At 42.1% G+C, this 23,684-nt stretch overlaps 1 protein-coding gene across 9 annotated transcripts in view; it reads right to left on the bottom strand.

The window, feature by feature from the left end:
- wdpcp (WD repeat containing planar cell polarity effector) overlaps positions 1-23,684 on the bottom strand; it is a 42,047-nt gene that overhangs the window by 10,323 nt on the left and 8,040 nt on the right. For 6 of the 9 annotated variants that reach the window (XR_003888277.1, XM_029835435.1, XM_011603079.2 and 3 more), the window contains exons 3-14: positions 22,530-22,614; positions 20,447-20,491; positions 18,485-18,535; positions 17,492-17,562; positions 16,670-16,729; positions 16,293-16,407; positions 12,995-13,131; positions 11,020-11,211; positions 6,295-6,898; positions 3,248-3,436; positions 2,992-3,115; positions 2,109-2,172 (exon numbers count right to left, since the gene is read on the bottom strand). Coding sequence is in view for 5 of the 9 variants with exons in the window: in XM_029835435.1 (XP_029691295.1) it covers positions 2,109-2,172; positions 2,992-3,115; positions 3,248-3,436; positions 6,295-6,898; positions 11,020-11,211; positions 12,995-13,131; positions 16,293-16,407; positions 16,670-16,729; positions 17,492-17,562; positions 18,485-18,535; positions 20,447-20,491; positions 22,530-22,590 (1,713 nt within the window). In the remaining 4 variants the exon portion in view is untranslated. The remainder of the gene's footprint in view (positions 1-2,108; positions 2,173-2,991; positions 3,116-3,247; positions 3,437-6,294; positions 6,899-11,019; positions 11,212-12,994; positions 13,132-16,292; positions 16,408-16,669; positions 16,730-17,491; positions 17,563-18,484; positions 18,536-20,446; positions 20,492-22,529; positions 22,615-23,684) is intronic. The other 3 variants (XR_003888280.1, XR_003888278.1, XR_003888279.1) reach the window with 1 other exon arrangement.

Raw genomic sequence — 23,684 nt, 5'->3', positions numbered from 1 at the left:
CAGAGCGAGAGGTGAAATGTCAGTGTCCTCTTTCTTTCTTTCTTTCTGTCACTCTTTTCAGATGAGTTGCTGCTCTCTTGGTCACCGATGCAAAACAAAGTGCTTCAAAAATGCTCATTCAAGGTGTTAACATGTTACAAATCTAGTAAAACCTTCCATAATTATCTGCTAAAACAGGATGTAGGACAGGAAAAAATCTTGTAAACTTTTCAAACTATCTGTTGTGGCAACTTTCCTGCCTTTTTCTTGCACCAGTATTATAAAACTAAAACAGAAATCAAATTAAACACAGTCATATAAAAGAGATGGGATTGGGTCATGCTCGGTTAAACCAGAAAATCAAAAATATCAGCAGTCTCTGAAATGCAGTATTTGAGTTACGGGATGTTCAAACAGCTGAAAGGGCCGGTGTATTGAAGCCTTTTAGTCGAGTGCTTTGAAGAGCCACTGAACCGCATCGAACCAACTTCACACAATCATGCTTTAGGATCAAACACTTTACGTTGCAGTGATCCAAATGATTTCTGTCATTCACTGTGAAGGAGCCTTCGTTCCTTTACAGAGTCTCAAAATGGGGATTATTTACACTACATAGTATTGCGCAACCATCAATTTGAGGATTTGTACATGAAATCTTTAGTGTAAAAGAAAAATGTGACGCAACCATTCTTTGTACTTAAATGACCGATCATTTAAAAGGATGCTCTTCTTCAGGGTAGGTGAAGTTTTACTTATTTAGTTGCATTTACTTTTGCCATAAAGGTTAATTTATCTTAGTTAGGTCGAAAGCAGGCTTGGGTCCCGCTGAAACATTGTAGGATTATGTAAAGGGAAACCCCGTATTTACATCATTGGTATATGAATAAAGAATCCAATAATTCTTTAGTTGGCATTCCATTCTTTGTACTGATGTGACTGAAGTATAATGTTCCTCATAACAGAAGGCATACAACTGTGTTAAATTCTGTAGCCACAGCGTTTTTTGACATGTGGACAGCTCAGTTGACTTTTCCCAGGCTGATTTTTCCTAATGTGGTAGAATCCATCATCACAGTCAGCTCAAAGCTGGAAAAATATGATTCCATCCACCTGCATCTCTGTACTCATCATCTGCTTCTCTTATTCATCTCTCCACAACTCCAAAGAGCCAGGTTAAGACCCTTTTTTCTTTCTCAGTTACCAATTTTTCCTTCTCCTATAGCTTTCCATCTACACCACTACCTCCTCCCCTCAATGCCCCGACTCCCCCTTCCCCCCCACACCTCCTTTGCGCTCTTTCAAGGTCCACAGGCTTGACTCCACCTTTTCAATTCGGCTTCCCAGCAGCACTACTTAGTGGGGAGGTAATTGGAACCAGTGCTATCGGTGTGATTGAGGGAGCGAGAGAAGAGTATATGTGTGTGTGTGTGTGTGTGTGTGTGTGTGTGTGTGCGTGTGTGTTATGTTTAAGGTGTTGGTGAAGCATGGCGCAAAGGGGGCCCTGTGAGAAAGGGGGTCAAATACATAGAAGAGCATTTCAGTGCGAGTGGAGAGAAAAGTGAGTTAGAGTGAAGAAGAGGAGAAAGCTGATGCCATGAAGGTTGTGAAGAGAGAGAGGCCCGTTTTGAGATCACACCTGCTTTCTGACATGCATCTTCCAAGCACACATATGTGCACATGATATGTGAGTACATCACCGGATGCTTCTCTTTGAGAATATGATTAATATTTACAAAATATACATTGTGTTAATGGATTCACTGTACTGTCCAGTCTGCCAATATATATATAAAAAAGATCCAGGCATATTTGAAAACTGCATTCCAAATGATCAAGAAGTGAGACTGTAGTTTGATTGACGTGGTACAGATTTAAAAGTTCTACATGAATATACATATGCGTCTGAGGTTTACCAAGTTAAGGGCATCGTTTCCTGGAAAAAATGCCACATCCCACTGACTGGTCTGAGCTGACTACCAACTCCAACTCTTCACTTTTTTGATGCAATAATGGATATTTAAGTGAAAATCTATTATTATCAATAGTTTAATAAAAGAACCAACACTGATTCGCACTAATGGAACTAATCTAACCAAAAAGCAATTTTATGATCTTCTTTTACAACTCACCATGAATAAATCTCTGTCTTCTAAATCTACAGCGAGGAGGAAGGCCTTCTCAAAACGTTGGTATCTGCAAAGAAGGTGCAGATCATTAAACAGCAAACCAAAAAAAACCCCACAAAAATAAAACAGTCACAAACCAGAGAAAAATATGTACACAAAGGTCTGTTTTATTGGTTTATTCCTTCTTCTAGTGTGCGTACAGAATTATACCCACACATCTGCAGACACCTCTGCATACAAAGCTGTCAATAATTGAACAGAGGGCAGTCAGTCGTTTTCCTATTATCCAGAATTAAAGCTGGGAGCGAGTCTTGTATCTCCCAGTACAGAAACATCTCAACTTTCCTCCGTCTGGAGCCAACATGAAACAAACAAACACCAGCAGAGAGACGAGGTGTGTGTATGGAGGGATGGCGGGAGGGGGGGGGTTCCTTCATTTGATGTTGAATGAGAGAAAAAGAATGCAGGTAGGTGATAAGAGAGGAGAGAAGGAGTGATGCCAAACAGTGCTCCTGCTCTGCTGCAGAGGAACAGAAAGAAAAGGGAGAGCAAACGGGAGGTAATTGCAGGATGGAGAGCAGTCGCAGCAGTGTGTGGGAACAACAGGGTCTATTTCAGTCAAACAGGCATTTCAAAGGGCTCTCATGGTAAAAGGGAAAATGAAACAAAAGTCCAAACAGGTGCATGTGAGGTGCTTTACCTCATGAATGACTCAAAGGTGGTGGTGGCAGTAGCAGTGTATTTGTAAATACATTTAAACCTGATTTCCATTACAGAACTTTTAAAATAGCTACAGTGAACGTCAAATAACTTTTGTCCAAAGCTTTTTCAGATGCCATTTTACAGTCTTGACAAGTACAGTCGGTTATAGAGTAGGTGGAGGTACCTGAGGAGGTGGTGAAAAAAGCGGCGCGCATACTTGCTGACCGGCTCCCCGTAATGAAGAATCACCAGCTCAGAGAGAGGAGCAGCTGGGGCATAAAACACACCCAGAACTGCTTCCAGCAGGGCTATGGTCAGCAGAGAAAGACAAAATAAATAGAAACATCCAACATATACGGTTTTAGTAAATTATGAGTAATTTCCAACTGAGTCAAATGACGTATAACTAGAAAACTGCAAAAAAAACCCTCAATATTCACCCTCTCTCTCTGCGTTCAGCTCTAGCCTTAGCAGGTGGTTGGCGATGAAGCTCAGGCCCCTGAAGCACTCGCCTCCCATGCTGCTCCAGTCCATGGCCTCCAGGATGCCGAGTGCCTCCTGGATCTGGCTGCAACGCAGTCGCTGCTGCAGCAGCTCTCCATGACCTATGTGGCCCCCACTCAGAACACCTGTCACAAATACATGAAACAATTATTTCTATGACACCCAAGACAAACGTGCCTTAAAGGTGGGGTATAAATATTGTAAAAAAAAAAAAAAAAAAAAAAAGTATATGAGGCAGATCTCTACATAAATAGTTTTTGCATATGTTCAAGGTTTTTGTTGCACATATTTAAACATATTTTTCCAACATCAATCCTTACAAAATATGTTTAGAGTAATGTTTGAAAAACCACTGTTAGATTTATTCAAATGCATGACTTTTGTGTACACGTTAGACACAATCTGACAGAGATCTTCGGAACTGCCTCATTTAAACTGTGAGAGAGGCCTGACTGATGTGTATGTTTGTACCTGAATAACTGGACCAAATTATTTGTTTGTTACTGTGGTTGTTGGCTCCTGGTAATCAAAAAGCTTTATGCTTGTGTGCTGCTACTACTACTACATACAATCAGAGGAGCAATTATACTTTATATCAACAGTATACGCACTTTGTGTTGTATTTTGTTTTGTACTTGGGTCATGAAATTTAAACAGAACGAGGTGGAAAATTGTGGCTATAATGTCTACAGGCAAGATGCCATGGTGCAAGGATAATTAACGAGCAAAAGTGAGAGAGCGAGAGAGAGAGTGTGTGTGTGTGTGTGTGTGTGTGTGTGTGTGTGTGTGTGTCTAAGCTATTAAAATGACAAGCTGACAATTAGCAAGCCCCCAAATTCCCTAAAGAGTTGGTTAATGTACCCAATACATCAGCTAAGTGTAGCCGTGAGTGTGTGTGTGTGTGTGTGTGTGTGTGTGTGTGTGTGTGTGTGCGTGCGTGTGTGTGGTGTGTGTTTGTGGTCCTTCATTTGGGCGTTGACGTCTTGTTATAATCTAACTCTGAGCAAAGACAACAGATCCTAGTGGTGAACAGGACAAGTCAATTTTGTCAGACCTGTCTCCTCTACAATATTTGAGCAGTCTGTCAGTCACAAATAAACACTGAGCATAAGGAACATGCTGTGCCACACTAGCATGAGGAGGAAACAGTCAAGAAAATAACATAAAGGGGCTCTGAGCAGTCTTCTTTGCAGGACTTATTACTTTTGCAAAATAATATGAGAGATTTGCAAGTACAGTATTGCTTCTCAAGCAAGTTAAAACATGTTTTAGTTCATAACCAAAAGCAAGACACACTAGCTTCTGTTCTTTTTTTCCTTTTTCCATTTAATTAATTAGTTCTAACCAATTATGCAACACTTCTTTAAACATCTGTATAAAAATGTCTATTTTCCTCAAATGTCACGCAGGGTATTTCCTTGTCTGCCCTTCCACAGCCTGCACCGGTGCAGGCCCAGCCGTGGCCAACGTGTGCCCAGATGAGATAACTGTGGAAGCAGGAGGATGAGTATGTGTGTGTGCGGGGGGGCAGAGAGGGCTGCCTACTATGGGGAAAAAAAAGGGACCTGGAGCTCAGCCAAGTCTTTCTTCTTTGCCGCCTCCCAACTCTTTCCTCCTGTCATGTAGCGGGCCTTATGAAACAACTCAATACAGAGAAATTGCAAAAGCAAACAAACAAACGAGTTAGGAGTGTGTGCGCATAAATGTGTGCGTGTGCAGAAATAAAAGAATACACACATGTGTGGATGGGGGTAAGAATTATCACGGAGAAAAGACGTGCAGTGACTTTCTTCATCAAAACCTTGGCAGACGATCAGAGGAAGAGAAGCTATTGTTGGAAGACACACTCCCCTTTCCCAGCACACGCACACACACACGCACGCACACGTACACACACGTACACACACACCAAATCTTTACCTTCCTCATCCGTCCCCACACTCCTGCTTTCAAACTTCAGCAGAATGCTGCGTGCCGCTGTCACATCTTCTTTCCAAAGTCACAATTAAAGACACTGAATGTGTGTAGGTGTGACTGAGTGTGAGACTGTAAGTGTGTGTGGCTCCTTGAGAAAAAAAAAATTTTGATTGGCAAACTTTATCTAGGGGCCTCTGGGGACTGCGCAGCCACTGTAAACGATTTATCGGAAAAATACATCCCACAATACACCGGGGGCCCTTGCCCTGGGGTGATTATTGAATGACCTCTGAGAGCGTGACTCTTGCTAACCTTCCCGCCCGTCAACAAATTAAGTTTCTTCAGCAGTGAAGAGGTCGACCCCTTCAGCAGTCGTATTTACTCAGTTGGGTTCAAACATGGTGTCAGATCCAGAACAGAGAGCAACTCTCTGAAGAGAGGAGTGACTTCATTAGGACTGGTGGTAGGAAAAATGTGTCAGCCTGTTACTGTGTTGTGCACAACGATTGAATATTATGATATTCAGCTCTTTAAATTGACATCCAGTTTCATGTTGATGGATTAATCATAAATCTAAAGTAAGGACCCCTTCGTGCTTTGGTTGGATTCAGGGCTCCAGCTGGGGTAATCAAGGACATTCAGATTTCTCCGATTACTCTGACCAGCCTCCCTGTTCCACCAGCTGTAAAACACCCCACAGCATGAAGCTGCCCCCACCATGCTTCATCATAGGGATGGTATTGGGGCAAGTGATGACGTGCCTGGTTGCCTCCAATTATGATGCTTAGAACTATGGTCAAAAAGGTCAAATTGGTAGAGTGGACCTCCTCAACTTTTCCCCCTTCTGCACGCAGGAGCTCTGGAGCTCAGCCAGAGTGACTTGGGCCAGAAGGCACTGTGTTCTTGGACAATTGAGGCCAACAGGAAGCCCATAGCAAACACCACAACATAAGAAAATGAAAAAAGTGTGACATTCTCAAAATAAAAAAACAATTATGCTCAGGTACGGACAAAACATGGGGTGCATCGATGTAATAAAGACCAAATTTAATCTTAATTTACATACCTAGTCTGAATCTCAAAGCAGCAAGTGGTCCTCCATGAAAGACTAGCAGCAGAATCTGTGTCCCCTCTGGACCTCCTTCCGGGCCTGTCCCCCACTGGAGTCTCCCTATGCCTTCACAGCCACGCAGGTGCTCCATTAGTCTTAGCATGGGAGCTGGAGCTACCTCCTCTGCTACCAGAGCCATGTTAATAGGTGCCAATCCCACATCAAAGCACACCAACTCCCCCTGCCCACCCCCAATCAGAACCATGGCTCCAGCAGGGTGCCAGGCAACAAGTTTGGGAAGCACAGGGCAGGAAGCCGGGAGGGAGACCCCCCGTCGTTGGTCATACAGTATCAGGGAGGAGTCACTTAGCCCCAGAAGAAGAGCAGTTTCACTGGGGTGACGTGAGCAGGAGACAGGGTTGGATGGCAGAGGCACACGTGTCACAGACAGGCGATGCAGGCGATCTCTTCCACATTCATACACACAGGTGTCGACCCAGAACTCCTCTCTGTGTCCCTGGTCTCCAGCAGGTAGTTCAACTGTTAGCAGCTGGTAAGGCTGGAGAAGACTAAAGCGACAGTCCATTGGACTGCCTTCGGTCCGGATGAAACTCAGAACCTGGAAGGAGGAACACATCATGTATGCTTACGAAAGGTGTTTAATTGGTGTACGCAAACATATATCCTCTCCAAAGAAAAGCAGAACGCATCTTACATAGTTATAAAAACACTTTATATTGCTCATCATGAGAAATGCCTCGTAACTTTGGAAAACTGTCTCCTTTTTGCAAGTTGAAATACTGCTTCTGAACAGGTAGCAAATGTATTTATAATAAGTTTATATTTAGATGTTTCTAACTGTTGGAGTTTTGGTATTTTAAAACCACTCATTCATTTATTTGATATAGATGAAAAGATGAATGCTGACTGGCACGGTTGAAAAACATTTGTATTAATTTAACGTTAATATATAGCATATATTAATATTAAGTATATTGATATTTAACATTATTATAATATATATTTCCTTTTATTAATAAGAATGAAAGAAATCAAAAAAATTGTTGTAAGGTACTATTTTTCCTTAATAAAAATGAATAGAGAAAAAGAAAAAACCTGACTCAATTGGGCAAATTGGTCAATGTAACAGCTCTAAACACCGTGGAGAAGTGGAAAAAAAACAAGGAGCCTTCAGCATTGCTCATAAAGACCCGGCTGTCAATCAAGACAGTTAATGATAAGAGCTCCATTTAAACTCAAGGTCAACAACATCCTTTCCCTGAGCTAATGCTTGGCACGCAGCGGTAAACAAATACCTCTCTTAACCTATTAAAAGGACCAAAACACCAATGGGGAAACTAGGCTCGAGACTTTTCTGATATTAACAGAACACATGATAAAAGCTGTGGTCAGACCAACATTATAGGTCATGGGAGTGGGCACAGTGGTCCTGTTAAGCTTGGAGACAGGTCGCATCACGAGTCGCATCCGTTAATAAATCACCCATAAGGCACCAGGAGGAGCAGGTGGATGGATCCTGTACTAAACAGCAGCCCAACTGCTCTTCAGTCTCTAAATAAGCTTTCTAGAGACAATTTCACCTCACCAGAGCCTCTGTTAGAGCCCTGAATTGACCATAGCAGCTTTGGCTAAATGAGCCCATTTTTTTTTTGCCATGCAGACAGAAAGGAGGATCTGCAGCCTGCCTGTCTTCCTTTCACAAAGCTGCCCAGCCCAGTTTTTTGGCAGGCACTGCCAAAAAGGGACTTAGGGGGAGAATAAGAGTTTTTTTGCCTGCCCGTGGTCTATAGCAGGAGAGAGGCAGATGACTGTCCTCCTGAAAGCTTTTTTCCCCTAGCCATAATCCTCTGGAGCTAACTCCTGCTGTTCACCAGGGGGTGGGTGCTATGTGTACTTGTGCGTTTATTTAAGGCAGGAGGCAAGAGGGTCTCAATAAACGTATAGCGTAGGACATCCTGGGGAGGGTGCAGTTCTCTGGATAGAGTTCTGCAATGACAAATTGACACATGCACATAGACATATTTCAGGTCCGTCCCTTTGAGCCCATCCTACAGAAAGCTGTCACAGGAATCACAAGACCTCTTATCCTCCCGGCTTTTCATCTCATGCCCAGTTTGTAGTGCCCGCTGTGCTAAAGTGCCACGGTGGCACTGTCTAGGATGAGGTGCAGCTGAATCAGCTCTGTCTTCTCTGATAGGTGACCCTATGAGGACTGGGAACCTTGTGCAGCGTCACATTGAGCTCAGAGGAAAACTGGATATGCTGCATGAGATGGATCAACAAGCAGCCATTATGTTAGAGACACCATGATGGCTTTCCGCCTGTCCGTCCCTCCACCCATCCATACATCCGTCCATAACACTTCTTACAGTGATGGTAAGAAGGAAGGGTTCCTACTGTCATGTGTCGGAAACCTCAGTTTCACGTCACTGGAATGATTGGGAAAGACAAACAAGGAAGAGAGAGATTTGGAGAAACGTGGACAAAAGATAATGAGCCCAGAAGTGAGAGGAGCGGAAGAGAGGGTGGAGTCATGTCAGAAGGATGCAAAGAGAGCAGAAGACAGAGACAGACAGCAGAAGAGAGGCCTTGAGTAAGTAGCTTTCTCCTGGTTATTGGTTTCAGTGACTGGTCAAAACTATTCTTCTCCATTCTTCTTGTCTCTCTCTCTCTCTCTCTCATCAGAACCCCCCCCCACTCCATGGCGTGAAAGATAAAGCGGACAGGCCCAACTGTGTGGCTGGCCCTTGTTCACAGCAGTGGCCTTTTGAAGCCAATTTTCCAGCTCACGGAGCAGAGAAAGACAGGGAAAGACGGACAGAGAGTGAGAGAGACAGAGGGACTTGGAGGAGAGTTGAAGGGTGAAGTGAGTTTGGGGGTGCACAGGGAAGCTTTAGCTATGTGAATTAGGGTCAATGTTTAGGCACAAAATTGAGAAAATGAACCCAGTAGCAGCAATATTCTACACACTTTTTCGGCCGTAACTGGTAACAAGGAAGAAACACTTGAGTTGAAAATGCAGCAAATGTTTCCTCCTGTTAAATTTTTCCAAAAGAGTTTGGGTTGAATTCTCGACCTCATTCTGGTGGAGTGTTGGAAATTTAACCCTTCAGGCTTTTAAAGCAGTTTGCCCAACATTTTTAAACAAGTTCTCTTTTTGCACAACAGATGTGATTTACGGATCAATCAAGACTTTTCTTGTTTAGAAAGAATGCGACATATGATAATTAAAGGGGAGCAGACATCACATAAAATACAGATCAAACAACTGGAGAGAAACTGGTGACAGATAATGGGATACGCACCTTCTTAAAGTACATTTGCAAATAGACAAACAAACACGAGGGCCCGTTTATCTGGTGTTTTCATTAGGATTAATAAATTCTACGAAATGGTGTGTGCGTGTTTTTTAGGTGGTGGGGATGGGGGTAAGCATGAAGGCATGATAATTAAAAATATTAACTGGCTGCAAAAAAAACTATGTTTTTCTACCTTTTCTACCCTCCACCCCCCTCTGTGCTGTGGCTCCACTTATCAGCATGGGGGGGGGTATATGAATTAAGACCACATAGGGAAAGAAATCAGACTTTTTTTAAATGCCGAGAGACTGGCTAGAAAATTGGCTTAGTGCTGCAGATAGCAAACTGAACAAAAGGAACATATATATGAGCTTGAAGTGATTGAAGTAGCTGGCGTCTCCCGATGTGTGCCTGGCGTTTGATTCCCGCCACGGCTCTTACATAAACTGCTCGCTTAATTTCACACCACGCATCTGAAAAATGACAACAAACGCTTTCATTAGAGCGCAATGGCGCAGCCCCATGAAGAGACTTTAATGTTCTTGAAGCGTGGAGGAAGGAAGGAGGAGAAGGAAGACAGCATGGGGAGGTGGGGGGGGGGGGGGGCGCGGAGAGAATAAACTAGGTGAAGGAGTGTGATAAATGTGGAGAGCATTCCAAAAACAAGAAGCGGAAAAAGCAGCGAGCATCTGTTTCGCTTTTTTTTCCTCAATATTCAAGCGCTCCCCTCCCTTCAGCCCCCACTGCTCCCTCATTCTCTCCCATGTGTATTTGTTTCCCTCGCGTGCAATTGGTAATGCCCCTGTTTCCACACTTCCCGCTTTGGTGTGATGAATGTTTTGCATATGCATACTGGGTTAGTGGTAGTAATGCTAAACCCAGTTTGGCAATTTGTTTTCCATTTGCTTTTGGCACAAGGACAATTGTGTGTTGACACAGAATCGGGTCACGGGTAGGGTTCTGCCTGAGGCTATGAGGTTGTGTGTCAAAGCCCGTGCATGGATGTGTAGGCGTTCTCCTTCATGCTACACCACAGCTTAGCTCTGCTGGTTATTTCATCTGGTGATGCATGCAGGTGTTATGCAGCAGTGCCACCCTTGAGGTGACTAACACACCATCTCCAATCCTATCCATGACAACACGGGTCTCAAAATCACAGCATTGTTGCTCTGTGCTACAGTTTCCTCACTCTAGGTGTCTATATGATAGAGAGATCCTGAGCCTGTGTAAATAAAGTACATTCTATAACAAGACATTATGAACAAGACCTCACAAATCATTTCAGTGATTAAGTTCATTTACTTCACACTGAAGTTTCATTCATAGAAGCGCAAGTGTCATTAATAGATCTACACCACATAGTCATGTCAATTGTTTTCAACCTAATAGACTTATTTAAAATAATATGGATTTATTTTACCTTGAGCTCGTCAGTGGCGGAACAGCTGAGCAGGACTAGGTTACTTCTTTGAACATCTGTGTGAGTCCAGGGCCACAATTCCTCATCAGGCTCAGCCAGGCTCCACCAGCAGACTGCTACATCTTGCCGATGGTTGAGGTCTACATGCCTGCATAGCCTCCGTCCTTGCGCACTTGGGTCCACACACACCACCTAGACAGAGGGACAGACAGACACACACATGGGTTTCCCAGGTTTTTACAGTGTTATTATTATTCCACATACCAACACATATATTCCACACAACATGCACAAGATTTCATAGGTTTTCTGTGTGTTTTTTTATCCAGTCACCCAAATCAAAATGTCCCTGCATTTGGTTTATTATGTGTGGAAAATAAGTTAAAGCTTCAGGCTTAAGAAAGGGACCTTTTGTCTACCTAAGCTTGTAGTTTCTGTGCTATTCACTGGTCAACCACCAACGTGCCTGTTGTTATTCCTCTGTTAATTTTGTTTTCTTGTGTCTGTGATCACTGGTGCCTTCAGGTTTGACCCTCGTCTTCTTAATGCCCTTTTTTTTAAAAAAAAATTAAATCACTGAAAAGCATGTTCTCTCTCAAAGGTCTCCATTTGTGTCCAGTCTCTTGTGTTCCTGTTTATATGCATCAGCCTTGACAAATGCAGAGCAGACTCAGATGCCAGCGCACAAGCAGAACTGAAACATTTCTAATGAATGAGGGGAACTGTCCATGATATTTTGGGATTCAGACGTTTGTTTTAACCTGTTGCAACCCCTGACGGCTCTGAACGTTATTATTTCTGGTGCTGCCGTTACGGCCCCGTCCTTCCCCCCCATCTTGTTTTTGTTAGTGGCTGAGACTGTTTTTGATTTTTCCATTATTAATGTGTGTCTGTGTTTGTTCTGTTAGGCTTTTTGTTTTAGTGATGTGCATATTTTTGGGAAGGTCTGCCACGGTCTATGGGCCACAACAAAGAGATGCACTGTAATGAGCTCTCGTGGTGCTTGGGGCAGGGTGGGTGCGCACATGCAGGAGGAGTTACTGATGTAAAACATATATTGAGACACAATTTTATAGATTTTCGCTACAACACACAGCCCCATAATTATACAGGCCTTACATACAGGCCACAATAAACCTAGGGCCACAAAAATACATCCTCAAATCACAATAGTTGATGATTCAGGGACACAATTAATCTTTCTAATTTGTTTCAACAAAGAACCATGCAGTAACTGAGTGGTACTTTATGAGTAGAGATTTAAGGTTCAGTGGTGCATGTCTACCTCTTTCTCCTTCTTTGGGGAGTATTTGTTTTGGACACCGAATACAGAAGATCATTAAAATTATTAAAGTAAATCTCATGATGAAGGGAACAAAGGGTTTTCTCTAAAAAGCTGAATGGGGGATCACTGCCAGACTTGAAATTGTAAAGTCAAAAATCCCTTAAAATCACTGGGGTTAATAACAATCTCTGCCCCTTAATGCTCGGTCCCTTCCGTTCCTGCCCCTCTGAGTCTGTTTTCTGCTGGCGTTTGCTGGTCAGCAATTATCACAAACCACTTTCTGTGGGATGGATTAGTTAACCCCCCCTGACTTCCTCGGTCTAGCTTAGCCAACTGGAGAAGGCAGACATGTACAGTATGTATGGGTGTTTCAGCAAGGATAGGTATCGGTAATATGTTATAGGGTTTATGCCCATGTTTTGACATTAGCGAGGTTTACAACATTAGCTGGAATTAATGATTTTAAACCAAAGGATAAGGAAGAAAAATGTATGAATATAGTCATCATTTAGTCACTTATTTAGTAATAGGTTAACAAAGGCTTACTGTTAAAAAAAAAGAAAAGAAAAACATTTGCATGATAAGTCTCTCTGAATACAACATTTAAGTACCGGTAAGTGGCTATTTTTCCTTTCTTACTCACAACAACATAAGTGCTCCTGCACTCCCTCTTATTAAGTTTCACTGTACCTTTATTTCAGAGGGTGACAGTTTATCTGTGCATCTGCTGGTCTCAGGGGACTCCTGGTTCTTTTGGCTGAGGTAGACTGCAGCCACTTGGCTCTGCTCCAGGAAGGACAGCAGGATTAGCCTATCGCTCAGCACCGCTGGGAATGACATCACCACATTTGTCACTGAACATCATCCTCTAAATCAAACAAGTGCAGGTTTCAAATAATCTCAAAACCTTTCTAATTGTAGATGCACAAGAATAAAGAGCTGTTAAACATTCACAAGTTTTGTCTCTTATTTGTAATCGTGATCCCAAACTGGGAAACCGAGTGGGAGTGAGTAGCTTTAGAATTTACAGTGACAAGTTTATACCTTCTTTTAAACCAAATTTCAGTGCGCTCTCTCGTCACCTTCTTGCTTCCCCACTTTAATTTTTCCCTATCACCTTATAATTTGTGCCTCTTTTCCCCTCAGTCTTCTCATCTCTCTACATGTCAGTGTACAGCAGACTCTAAGGTCTTTTTTGTTGTAAAAGAACACACTTGATCCTGTTCAACTCTTCAGGAGCTGCATGGAAATGCTGATTAGCAATTAAGCATCCCCCCCTTCAAATTAATCTGTTTATGAAACCAATTAAATGGAGAGGAGGGGGGGGGGGGTGGCATGTCTCTCAGATATATCCTGTTTTGAGTTGAAGGAGTAAGGCTGCACCCGGAGATTTAGAAATCTAACCACCAATTACCCACGGCATGTGAGTATTTATAAACATGCCAGTATTGGTGTGATTACACTTCAAATCATCATCCTGCTGTGTGAAAATTTCAAATTAATATGCAAATATTTGATAGGCAAATGAAACATCGCTAAAAAATACAGGGAAAAAAACCCAACAAGCATCTCGAATCAGGTCAACTCAGTCAGACTATCACTATGTCAGAGTTGGATTATGAAGCATTTGTATTAAAAATGGGTACGAGGCTTAAATCTTCACAAAATACAGCCATTAATGATGCCTTAGTGTCTCACAATAACGGTTAATGCAATAGTAAGCGTCTTTGTAATAGATTACTAACAAATCAAGTTAAATGCAATTTAGTATTGATCTCAGTGGGAATCTATAAACGGGATTAGGTTTAATCCCATTCCTTCCTAAATGAAGGCTGGGATCTGAAACCAGATTGTGGCCCAATCTGGGACCAGGTGGCTGATTTGGCATTAAGGGGCAGACTAGGCAGACCTACATGACCCACCGTCCATCCCCCCCTGAGCCACACAAGTAGAGTTATAGCTGGTGAACTGAATGATAACTGCAGCCCAAACGTCACAACATATGTTATACACAGAGCTCAATATATGCAACATACAAATGCACAGCCACAAACACAAGACAATTAAGCACATGCTAAAACATGAATGGTTCTTTTCACAATCACAGACAGACACACGCACAGACACACACATGTACTCCTCTAAATCCATTTAATGCCATCTCTTCGGCAGCATGTTGACTTAAGAGGCCAATGGGCTTAACCAAAGCACATTTAAACATGGGTAAATGAAACTGGCTATGAAAAATCACTTATGGATGCTTAAACATAGAGCATATGCACAGCTTTGCCCAGCACTCAGGCCAAAAGATGACAATAAATTGATGGTGAAAAATATGTGTAATCGACTGCTCTGCATGATGCAATGAGAGCTCATGGTGGAAACAGTATAAGCACCAATACATATGCAAAGTTTTACAAAGAGATGACAATATTTCTGCTTTTTCCCCCATTGTTTAATATAGAGTCCTGACTGCAGTTGCTAGCTGGCCTAAAATCAATTAAATCCTTTTTAAAGCCAAATGGAGTTTTCCTGAATAATGAAAAGATCAGTTTTCTCATTTCAGCATCTAAAAATCCCTTTCCAAAAATTCAAATCAATAAAAACGTTGAAACTTTGACTCAGTCAAACTTTAATGTTAAGACAAAACCGATCATTTTGATGTTTTAGTCATTTTGACAAACACGTTTTTCTTGCTGCTTCCCAAATTTTGCCAAGAAAACAAAAGAGGAAATAAAGATTTTTTTTTCTTGTAAAGCTGAGTTTATTTTATTTGGATATTCTGTTTGACAGTGCGAGCCAGTCTGGCTCTCCTCTGTAATTGTCTCAGGCTAATTTAACAGGTGACAGATGTGAGAACAGCCTCTTACCTCTGACATTCCACCCGCCCTCCTTCATGCACACACAAACCACCATTACTCTAGTAATTAGTGCCTCTGAGGCTTTGAATGGAACTCAGCGGGGGGATAGGTGTGTGCCCTATGTACCTGTCCAGCTGTATGTGTGTCGCAGCATGCACCATTATATACTGTACATATGAGTATAGCATCAGAAGTATGTAATATTATACATACTTGATGTGTACGCAGCTGTAATGCCATATGTGGGAAGCACTTTCTAGACTTGCATAAGACTTGCGTTTTTGTGCTATAGGGGGTTTATCAGGTATCTGGAGACTCTAGACGGAAGCAGGGAGGGCGGTGTTATGAACAAATAATTGATAAAGAAAGAAAGAAATAATTAGCAGATTTGGGCCGGTGTCCACGGCCCCTTATTCCCTCCTGCTGGGTCTGTAGAGCAAGAGAGCACAGTGTGGAAGGGGGGGCGGTACTCCCACGAGAAACATGCAATGAGGAAAAACACTGATGGATGCTCTTAAGGGAAGGCCCCCGGACACACGCAGCACAAAAGGATTTGCCCGCAATTAGTTGGTGGAGTTGCCTTGCTCACCTGTGGCACCTGTTATCTTTGTGAGTCAGCGTGCACACGAGAGAGTGTCTGTGCGCGAAAGTGTTGAGGAGAAAGGGGAATGTGCACATGTGGGAGCGTGGGTGGCAGATGTCAAGCTGAATATGTGGTGAGCAGGTGGAAAGGCACAATCACAGTGTGACAGAAAGTACTTGGTAGCTAATTTTGAGGTTTTAAAACGGCAAATATCAAATGAGAGAGAGTGTGAATGTGGGTTTAGCATATTTAAATCTGCAATGGCAAAACCATAAGCAAAATTACAATTAATCAAGTCTGGCAAACACGATTAAACTAGCGAGATGTATGATTTGGATTTTATTGTCAGGCTACAATATTTTAACATAAGAGGAATGATGGTTGTGTAATAGCACATATGGCCAGCAGCATCACGATATTACTCAAAACACACTTCAACTGTTGCTAGGATTGAATGTACTATAAAAAAAAAAGCTCAGTTACCGAGTGTAAAGAATTTCAGAGTATGAGAAAATAAGCAGGACCATTGTCGTCTGCAACTAACCATCAGTCACGGTGTTAGCTGGAAGGCGTCCCACTAATGTGCGCTCTACACACACTTGCTCAAGTTGAGGTCCATTTAAGGTAAGAGTCACTAGCACTCCGCTACTCAGCATCACCTGCAAGAAACCCCACACACACACACACACACAGACACACACACACACACACACACACACACACACAGACAAAAAGTGGTGGTTTAAGAACTGTTTTTGGTCCTTAACTGTCTTCAGAAACAGATTTTTAGCCTTTTATCAATCTAACCTTGAGTTAAAGAAAGTAAATAAGTAAAGCTGGTTTTATATCATTCAAGCCACCAAAACAGATGTGATTTTATTTTCTTGTGTGCAATAATCCCATCTCAGTGAAGCATCTTACCTGGCAGCATTTCTTTGTCCTCCATCTGATACAAACGCAGGTGTGGATTTGCAACAGTTCCTGAATGGGCATCAAGGATACACAAAAAACAAAAGAAAAGAACTCATTAAAATAAAGTAAAAAAATAACACATGAAAACATTCTACAACTTTTTACCTGTGTGTGTGTGTGTGTGTGTGTGTGTGTGTGTGTGTGTGTGTGTGTGTGTGTGTGCGTGCGCCGTGTGTGTATCATTGCTGCCACATTCCACACGCAGCTGGGGTGATTGGATGGGAGGAGAGTGGTATGAAGGAGGAAGAAGGTAGGGTGTGGAGGTGAGATGGGGTGTTGGTGATTTCAGACAATGGTTATGGGTGATGCTGGTGGGTGAATGGCAAGTGCGTGTGCATGTGTGTAACAGCCATAGACAGGATCCATCAGACAAAGCTTGGTCTGTACGGCCACAAGTACAGAGGGAGTGGGGGAGGTTGGGGAGGAGGGTGAATGAAGCAAGAGGAAAGGAAGGAGGAAGAGAAAGGAGGGGGAGAGGGAGGAAGAGAAGATGAGGGGGCAGCCTGCAGCTCCCTGATCCCCTCAAATATCCCTCTTGATGACAGAGCCTGGTCGAAAGAGAGGTGATGAGAGAGGAGAGGGAGAATGGGGAACAAACGGGAAGGACACGGAGAGTAAAAGGAGAGGGAGAAGAGAGGGAGAATGCCCCTATTTGTTAATCAATCGCCCGTTTCGGAAAGGGAAAACTTTCAAAATCCCCAGAGGGAGGAAGAAGACAAGAGGGGAGGGAGGAGGAGTCGTGCTGGACGGCCCAATGGAGGAGGCGGGTACCTCTAGCTCCTTCAGCGAATCCCGTAGTTTCTGTGGTCGCTGGTTCTTGGGAGTCCAAGAATAGCCTCGAGCTATTAGGAAAAACACAAAGAATTTAAAGATCACGAGACTTGGCAAAGAATGAAATGGGATTGTTTTTGGTGGGTTAAAAGGTCCTAATTGGAATTTTAAAAATATCTTCCATAAAAAGGGTGGCCCTCTCTATATGAGTTGAAATCCATGAGAAGGGATTTCTTGAAGAGTAAATAAAAGGAAGAAGCTAGAAAAATAAAAAGGGCAATTATGTATATATCTATTTCAATAAATCTGTTCCGGCACATTCAATTTCCAGGTAAACACAACAGCATTAAGTACTATACTATATTAAGTAAGACTTTTCAAAAAGGCCCCACAGTAAAAACTATTAAAGAGTCTAGTGAATGCAAAACATCTCTTCAAACACACTCACAAACACACACAGGTCCTTGAGGAGAGGCAAATATTTAATCGTGAGGACTTTTGATGCTCTTGTGTTATCTCCCAAATGCAACCTCGCTGTTAGCAGCACATATCTCCTTTACAACACCAAGGCCCATTCACTTTAATTTCCATTCCCTTTTCCCATCTATCTCTGGTGGTTAAACAGAGGGAAGCATATTAAAATACAGTTAATTGAATTTGTGTAGCTGCTTATGCCCATGTACATACATGAAGTTCAGTGGCAGAAAAGAAAACATTATTTTTTTAAATATTTTTCTCCATTAACAGTAAGATGCATGCAAATGAGGGTGTGGAAGGTGGGGTCCAGAGGAACAGGGGGACAGGGGGATGAGTGTTTGTCTCCTGATAAGGGTGTTTATATTCCACTACTGAGTGAAATGCAAAGTATGAGGGGAAGAGAGGTGGGACTTTATAGGAAGTAGGACAATTGACAATGATTTATAAAAGAAAATTACTAATTTAAATATAAAATGTAGAGGAAGTTTAATTACAGTACCAATGCTGCGAACCTACCTTCAGAAAAATGGAGTTTCTCATTGTAGTAATGATGCTCAAGGGGATTGGCTGAAAACAAAAGAAGAACTTAAGACATTTTAATAAAAAGAAAAAAACTACTGTAGAAGATACGTGTTTTTGTCAACATGGACAGAAAACTAAGCTGGAGCTCAAACCACCCCCTTAGTTCTGAGGGAACGCGTTGGCACAGAACAAACCACAATCGCGCCTCATGGCCTGGTCACTCTGAGCATGAACGTAGCCAGTCCTATGGCCGTCTTTTCTGGCAGGCAGAAACACCTCCAGGATTAGTAGTATTAATCAGATAAGGGGGTGAGGGGCCAGACAGGCCCAGACATGGGCACCTGCTCCGGGCTGGGTAGAAAGGGCGGGGAGTGTTTTGGCTGCAGGGGTCCCCCAGAGCAGCACTGATGAGGCTGGGTCTACCTCTAGTGGATAGATGCGGAACTACACGTTTGTTTGCTTTTTAAATCAAACGACTGAATAATCTACACCAATTGTTTAGTGCAGGATGCAGCACGTTGTTATCTATATTTCAGAGCCAGATCCACATTAATTTTTTGTCACCTTTTATTTGTCAAAAAAAATGCATTAGTAAAATCATGTCTAACACCTTTTGTGTTGTTTCGCTGACAAATACATCAAGTGAAATGAAATTAAAAAGATAAACAGGGTCATTTCAATTGTAGATAGTCAGGCTTTACAGTTAAAAAAACAAAACTTTTTTTTCTAGAGGCTTGATTTTTTGCAAAGTCAGTCTCAACATTTAATATTGAGCAAGCAATAAAAGCAGTATGTGTAAATGTTTGGATAGCTGTACGGCTTCCTTACTCTGCCTATCCCATCCCCCCTACACTGTGGTATCAAGCCACAGTTTAGTAATCCTCCAAATGAAAGGATTTGGAGCATGAGCATCATCTCGTCACTGAAGATGGGAATGAAAGAGAAGTCAGTTTCTGAGAGAACGAAGAATCCCCCATGATGAGAGGCAAAAAGGAAGAGACGGAGGGCACACAAAAGGCATAATTAACCCTAAATACTACACAAATACAAATGAACATTTAATATGTCAATATGGAGACAATAAATTAGAGCTACATATAGAGAGTGATGTAAAATCCTGAAATATCCAGATTTATGCCTCAGAAGTTGACATGGGCAAAATAAATCTTGAAGAAAAGTAAATATTGGACATAAACAAGTACAATAGGCCAAAACAAACAGTCTTTAAATTGTACAGTGTTATTTATGTTTAAGGGGATAGAAAATAAGGAGTTGAGCTTGTTTGATAGTGCTGCAGTCCAGTGTGTCCATTGACTTAAAGCAGTATGTAATCTGGTCAGAAATGGCTCAAAAGGAAGAGAGAGCGAGGAAGAAAAACTGGAAGTGGAAATAGTCATAATAATAGTGACAATAGGATATTTCTAACTTGTAATGTTTGGATGGAGTATTGTGGTCAGAAGACCCGATTAGACATACAAAAAGGAAAGACCTGATAGGTCTTTTGATACCATCAAAACTGTGAGGTGAGGAATGGTAAAGCCTTCCTGGCCTCAGGCAACATGAGGATGGACTACATAAGGCCTCTTACTATGTGATCTAGGAGAAAGTCAACAGTTTAGCTTTTCTATTGCTGTGTGACAGGGCCCAGGGTCAACAGGAACACAGGGATTGACAGAGATAGAACCAGAGAGGTCTAATAACCTGCGTGCAGCATGTGCGATGCATGTAATATAAGGTTTTAGGGTGTCAGTCCAACATACTAATAACATCTGTGGAGTTAAGAATGTGTGACTAAAGGTTAAAAGACACTGAAACACACAGGGCCAATAATTTGTGTCTGAGTGTTTACAGTGCAAAGCTCTTCTTCATATATAAGAAAGTCAGAACCATTCCAAATACAAAACTGATGCCACTTATCTGAAAGGCAAACACACATCCAATATAAACACTATTTACCTGGCTCGCCTTTATCGTAGTACTGATAGGTGCCAATATCTGTATCTGTGGGGTGAGAGAGAAAGAGAGAGAGAGAGAGAGAGAGAGAGATGAACATCTATCTGTCAGAGAAAAGCAGAAGACAGATCAGCAATTTTACACCATGGGATAAACAATCACTATCAGCCACCGGCCTGTCCCGTCTGTCGACACTGGGGTCTGAGCTGAGATAAGGCCCCTGTGAGGAGGAGGAGCTGGGATGATGGGCTGGGGGGTCCGAGCCAGAATAGAAAAAAGGGTAGGGGGACGAGGGGTATTAATAAAGACAGTAGTCAGCCTTCATCGATCCCCACCAGAGATAGGATAAAAGATTTCTGCATAACATGTAACTAAACTAACTAAAGTGTAATATTCACACCACACACCCAAGCGAGCACACACACATTGAATAATACATAGCCCAGCCCCTTACCCTAGCATTCACATGCCTAACCCTAACCCTACTTTTAAACACAGCTCTTTACCCTCACATGGCCCCGTGAACTGTGAGGACTTTACAAAATGTCCTCACTTTCCACTATTCTGGTCCACACTGTGTAGCATGTACAAGAAAACATATACACATGAAGACACACACACGCACACATAAACACAAAATGCTGAGCTGATGTGTTTCTCTCAGTGTTATTCCTGCAGGCCGCAAACCATAAGCAGCCAGAGATTCGCACAACACATCGTTTCTTTATCGCTCCACTGTTGCTGTGGCTGCAGCTGCTCAGGAGGCCAGGTCACACAGCAGCATTTAGCTGATGGCAGGCATACAAACACAACAACACAACACTCTTAGTTCTGGCTTGATGTCACTTTTTCCATTTCAGGGACTGAGACTGACACTATAACCTTGAGCATATCCCAGTGTCTTCCAAGATCTAATAACAACTGGCAATATGCATTTTTAACTAATTGCTGTGCCTGTACAGTTTGTTTGCATCGTTATGAATATTATGTTGATCGAGACAACCGTTATAACACATAATGATAAAGTGAATGTATATTGAGGCTGTAAAAATGGTCTAATGGTCAGTCATTATTCAATGTAAGGTAATAAGGGCTTTTTATTTCTTAAATTGAATGTGATTAGCACAGGTTACTTGTATACTAATGCACGGCACTGCTGCTTTTATGACTCTGCTGTTGTGTTTTGGACCCGACATATGCAATTAAAAAAAGTGATGATGAAAAGTGTTACACCTCAGCTACATTGGTCCCTTCCACAGATGTATCCATGCACATGTTTACCTGATGTCCAAAGACACATGCAATGGAAAAAACAAACAAATAAGGATATGTCAGCATCACCCTGGATATAAAGCATGTTGTACTTTTGTGTATGCACATAAAAACACATTCAAGGCAGTCACTCTCCAAGAGACACTATCTCTGTTTAAAGCTCAACAGACTGTGAAAGACGAGACAGGACGGAAGGGATGAGGAAACAAGAAAATGGAGGAGCAGCATTTCTGTCTAACATTAGAGATAAACCGATAAATGGTTGGACAACACACCTAAAACTGCCAGAAGAGTCAAACTTATAGAAAAACCTAATGTAGTCTTTATAAAGCACAGGTCACCTGATGGCTCTTGATGCATGTAGGGTGTACTGTTGTGTGGGTGAAACATGTGACGTGACACCTCTGTACATACAAAGTCTAAATCTGCATCTACTGTAACATGACTTGTGACTATTCTTGATTTTTGAAAGCACTGCCTTACTGATGGAAATTAATTGTGGAATTGACCTTTTCATGCCCAAACAATGGCAATCCTCCCTATACATTACTCTGTATGTTGGATGTAAACTACAAGACACCACAACATGAACAGATTAAGTCGTGCATAATACAAAAGAGAGACTAAAACAAAAACACATGAGAATTTAAAGTTGGGGTGGAGAAAGTGAATTGGTGTTGACTGAGAGCCTGATTGTAAAAGATGATACAGCTAAAGTGGATAGAAGGTGTGAAAACAAAGTGAGTGATGACAGAAAAAACCAGAGAGACAATTGTGGGGAGAGCAGGAGATTGAACATGCTGATAAGTGCTACCTTTGACTTTGAGTGAGCTCTTGGTGGACCACAAGTGCAGCTCAGCCAGGCAAGACGCCATCTGACGGAGGAGTGTAACCTGAGTCTGCCGAGAGGGACGAGTACAACAAAGAGCAAATTAAGAGATGGGGAAAAAGAAAGGGCGGATGAACCAATCATAGAGGACTATCTCGTGGGGGCAAGATAAAGACTGACATTCATAGGTGTGAGGGTCAAAAAAGCACTTCCATGTACACCACCAGGCCACACATAAGAAATACAAGAGTTGGAGAATATTTAAGAGTGAACAGGTGTCTATTTATATTTTATGTGTATGTTAAGTGACGCGAATCGAAGAGATGGATCAAAAATGCCTACATCAACAAATGATGGGTGAGCAGCGATGGACATACACTTTAGCGCTGACAGTTCAGACAAAGCAGGCGAGATTCCTCACATCAGGCAGTCAAAACAAGACAGGTCTATGACAGACAACTCCTGCAGCCCGTTAACGTTTGTTCCTGGAGGGCTAGCGTGTAGAGCTTTTTCTGGTCGTCTCTGTGGGGTTTTCTGGGAAGGACCGATCATTTATTTTCTGATGACATTTGTTCTACTTGGAGGTAGAGGCTGGGTTCATATCACCATCTTCGACCCATCATGTCTCCGGTCTCTATCTAATTAGTGCTAAAAATGCCTTGAAAATAATAGGTTATATAATGGGACTCCATTTTGAACCATAGCTGTGTAAGTAAGACTTAGTTAAAGATGTACCGGTAATCCTCTTACCAGGGACTAAGATAAACAACACCTGAAAATCATTTACAGCAGCTGTCATTCCACTACATCATCATGTCTGTCTGCAAATTTGCCAATCTGGTCTCCTTATACATACACAAAAGCCTCAACTACACTTTTAAAAATATGACTCAGAGGACCATCAATTCCATGTTTCATGCTTTATTTCTGCCTACTCACTGTGCCCCACCTTTAGCATTTAAAAAAAATACAGTTACCTCTGCCACTTGAAATATGAAAAAAAAATCATTTTGAACTGGATTTAAAATTCTACTTGTGAATTAAATGCTCCTAGTAACAACTGGAAGCCATTTAGAACTAGAGAATAATAATAATAAAAAAAACAATACTATATCTAAAACTGGTGGTTGGTAAAGTGAT

This window comes from Takifugu rubripes, chromosome 4 (assembly GCF_901000725.2).
Source record: "Takifugu rubripes chromosome 4, fTakRub1.2, whole genome shotgun sequence".
Classification (NCBI taxonomy): Eukaryota; Metazoa; Chordata; class Actinopteri; order Tetraodontiformes; family Tetraodontidae; genus Takifugu; species Takifugu rubripes.
This window is presented reverse-complemented; position numbering and strand designations above follow the sequence as displayed.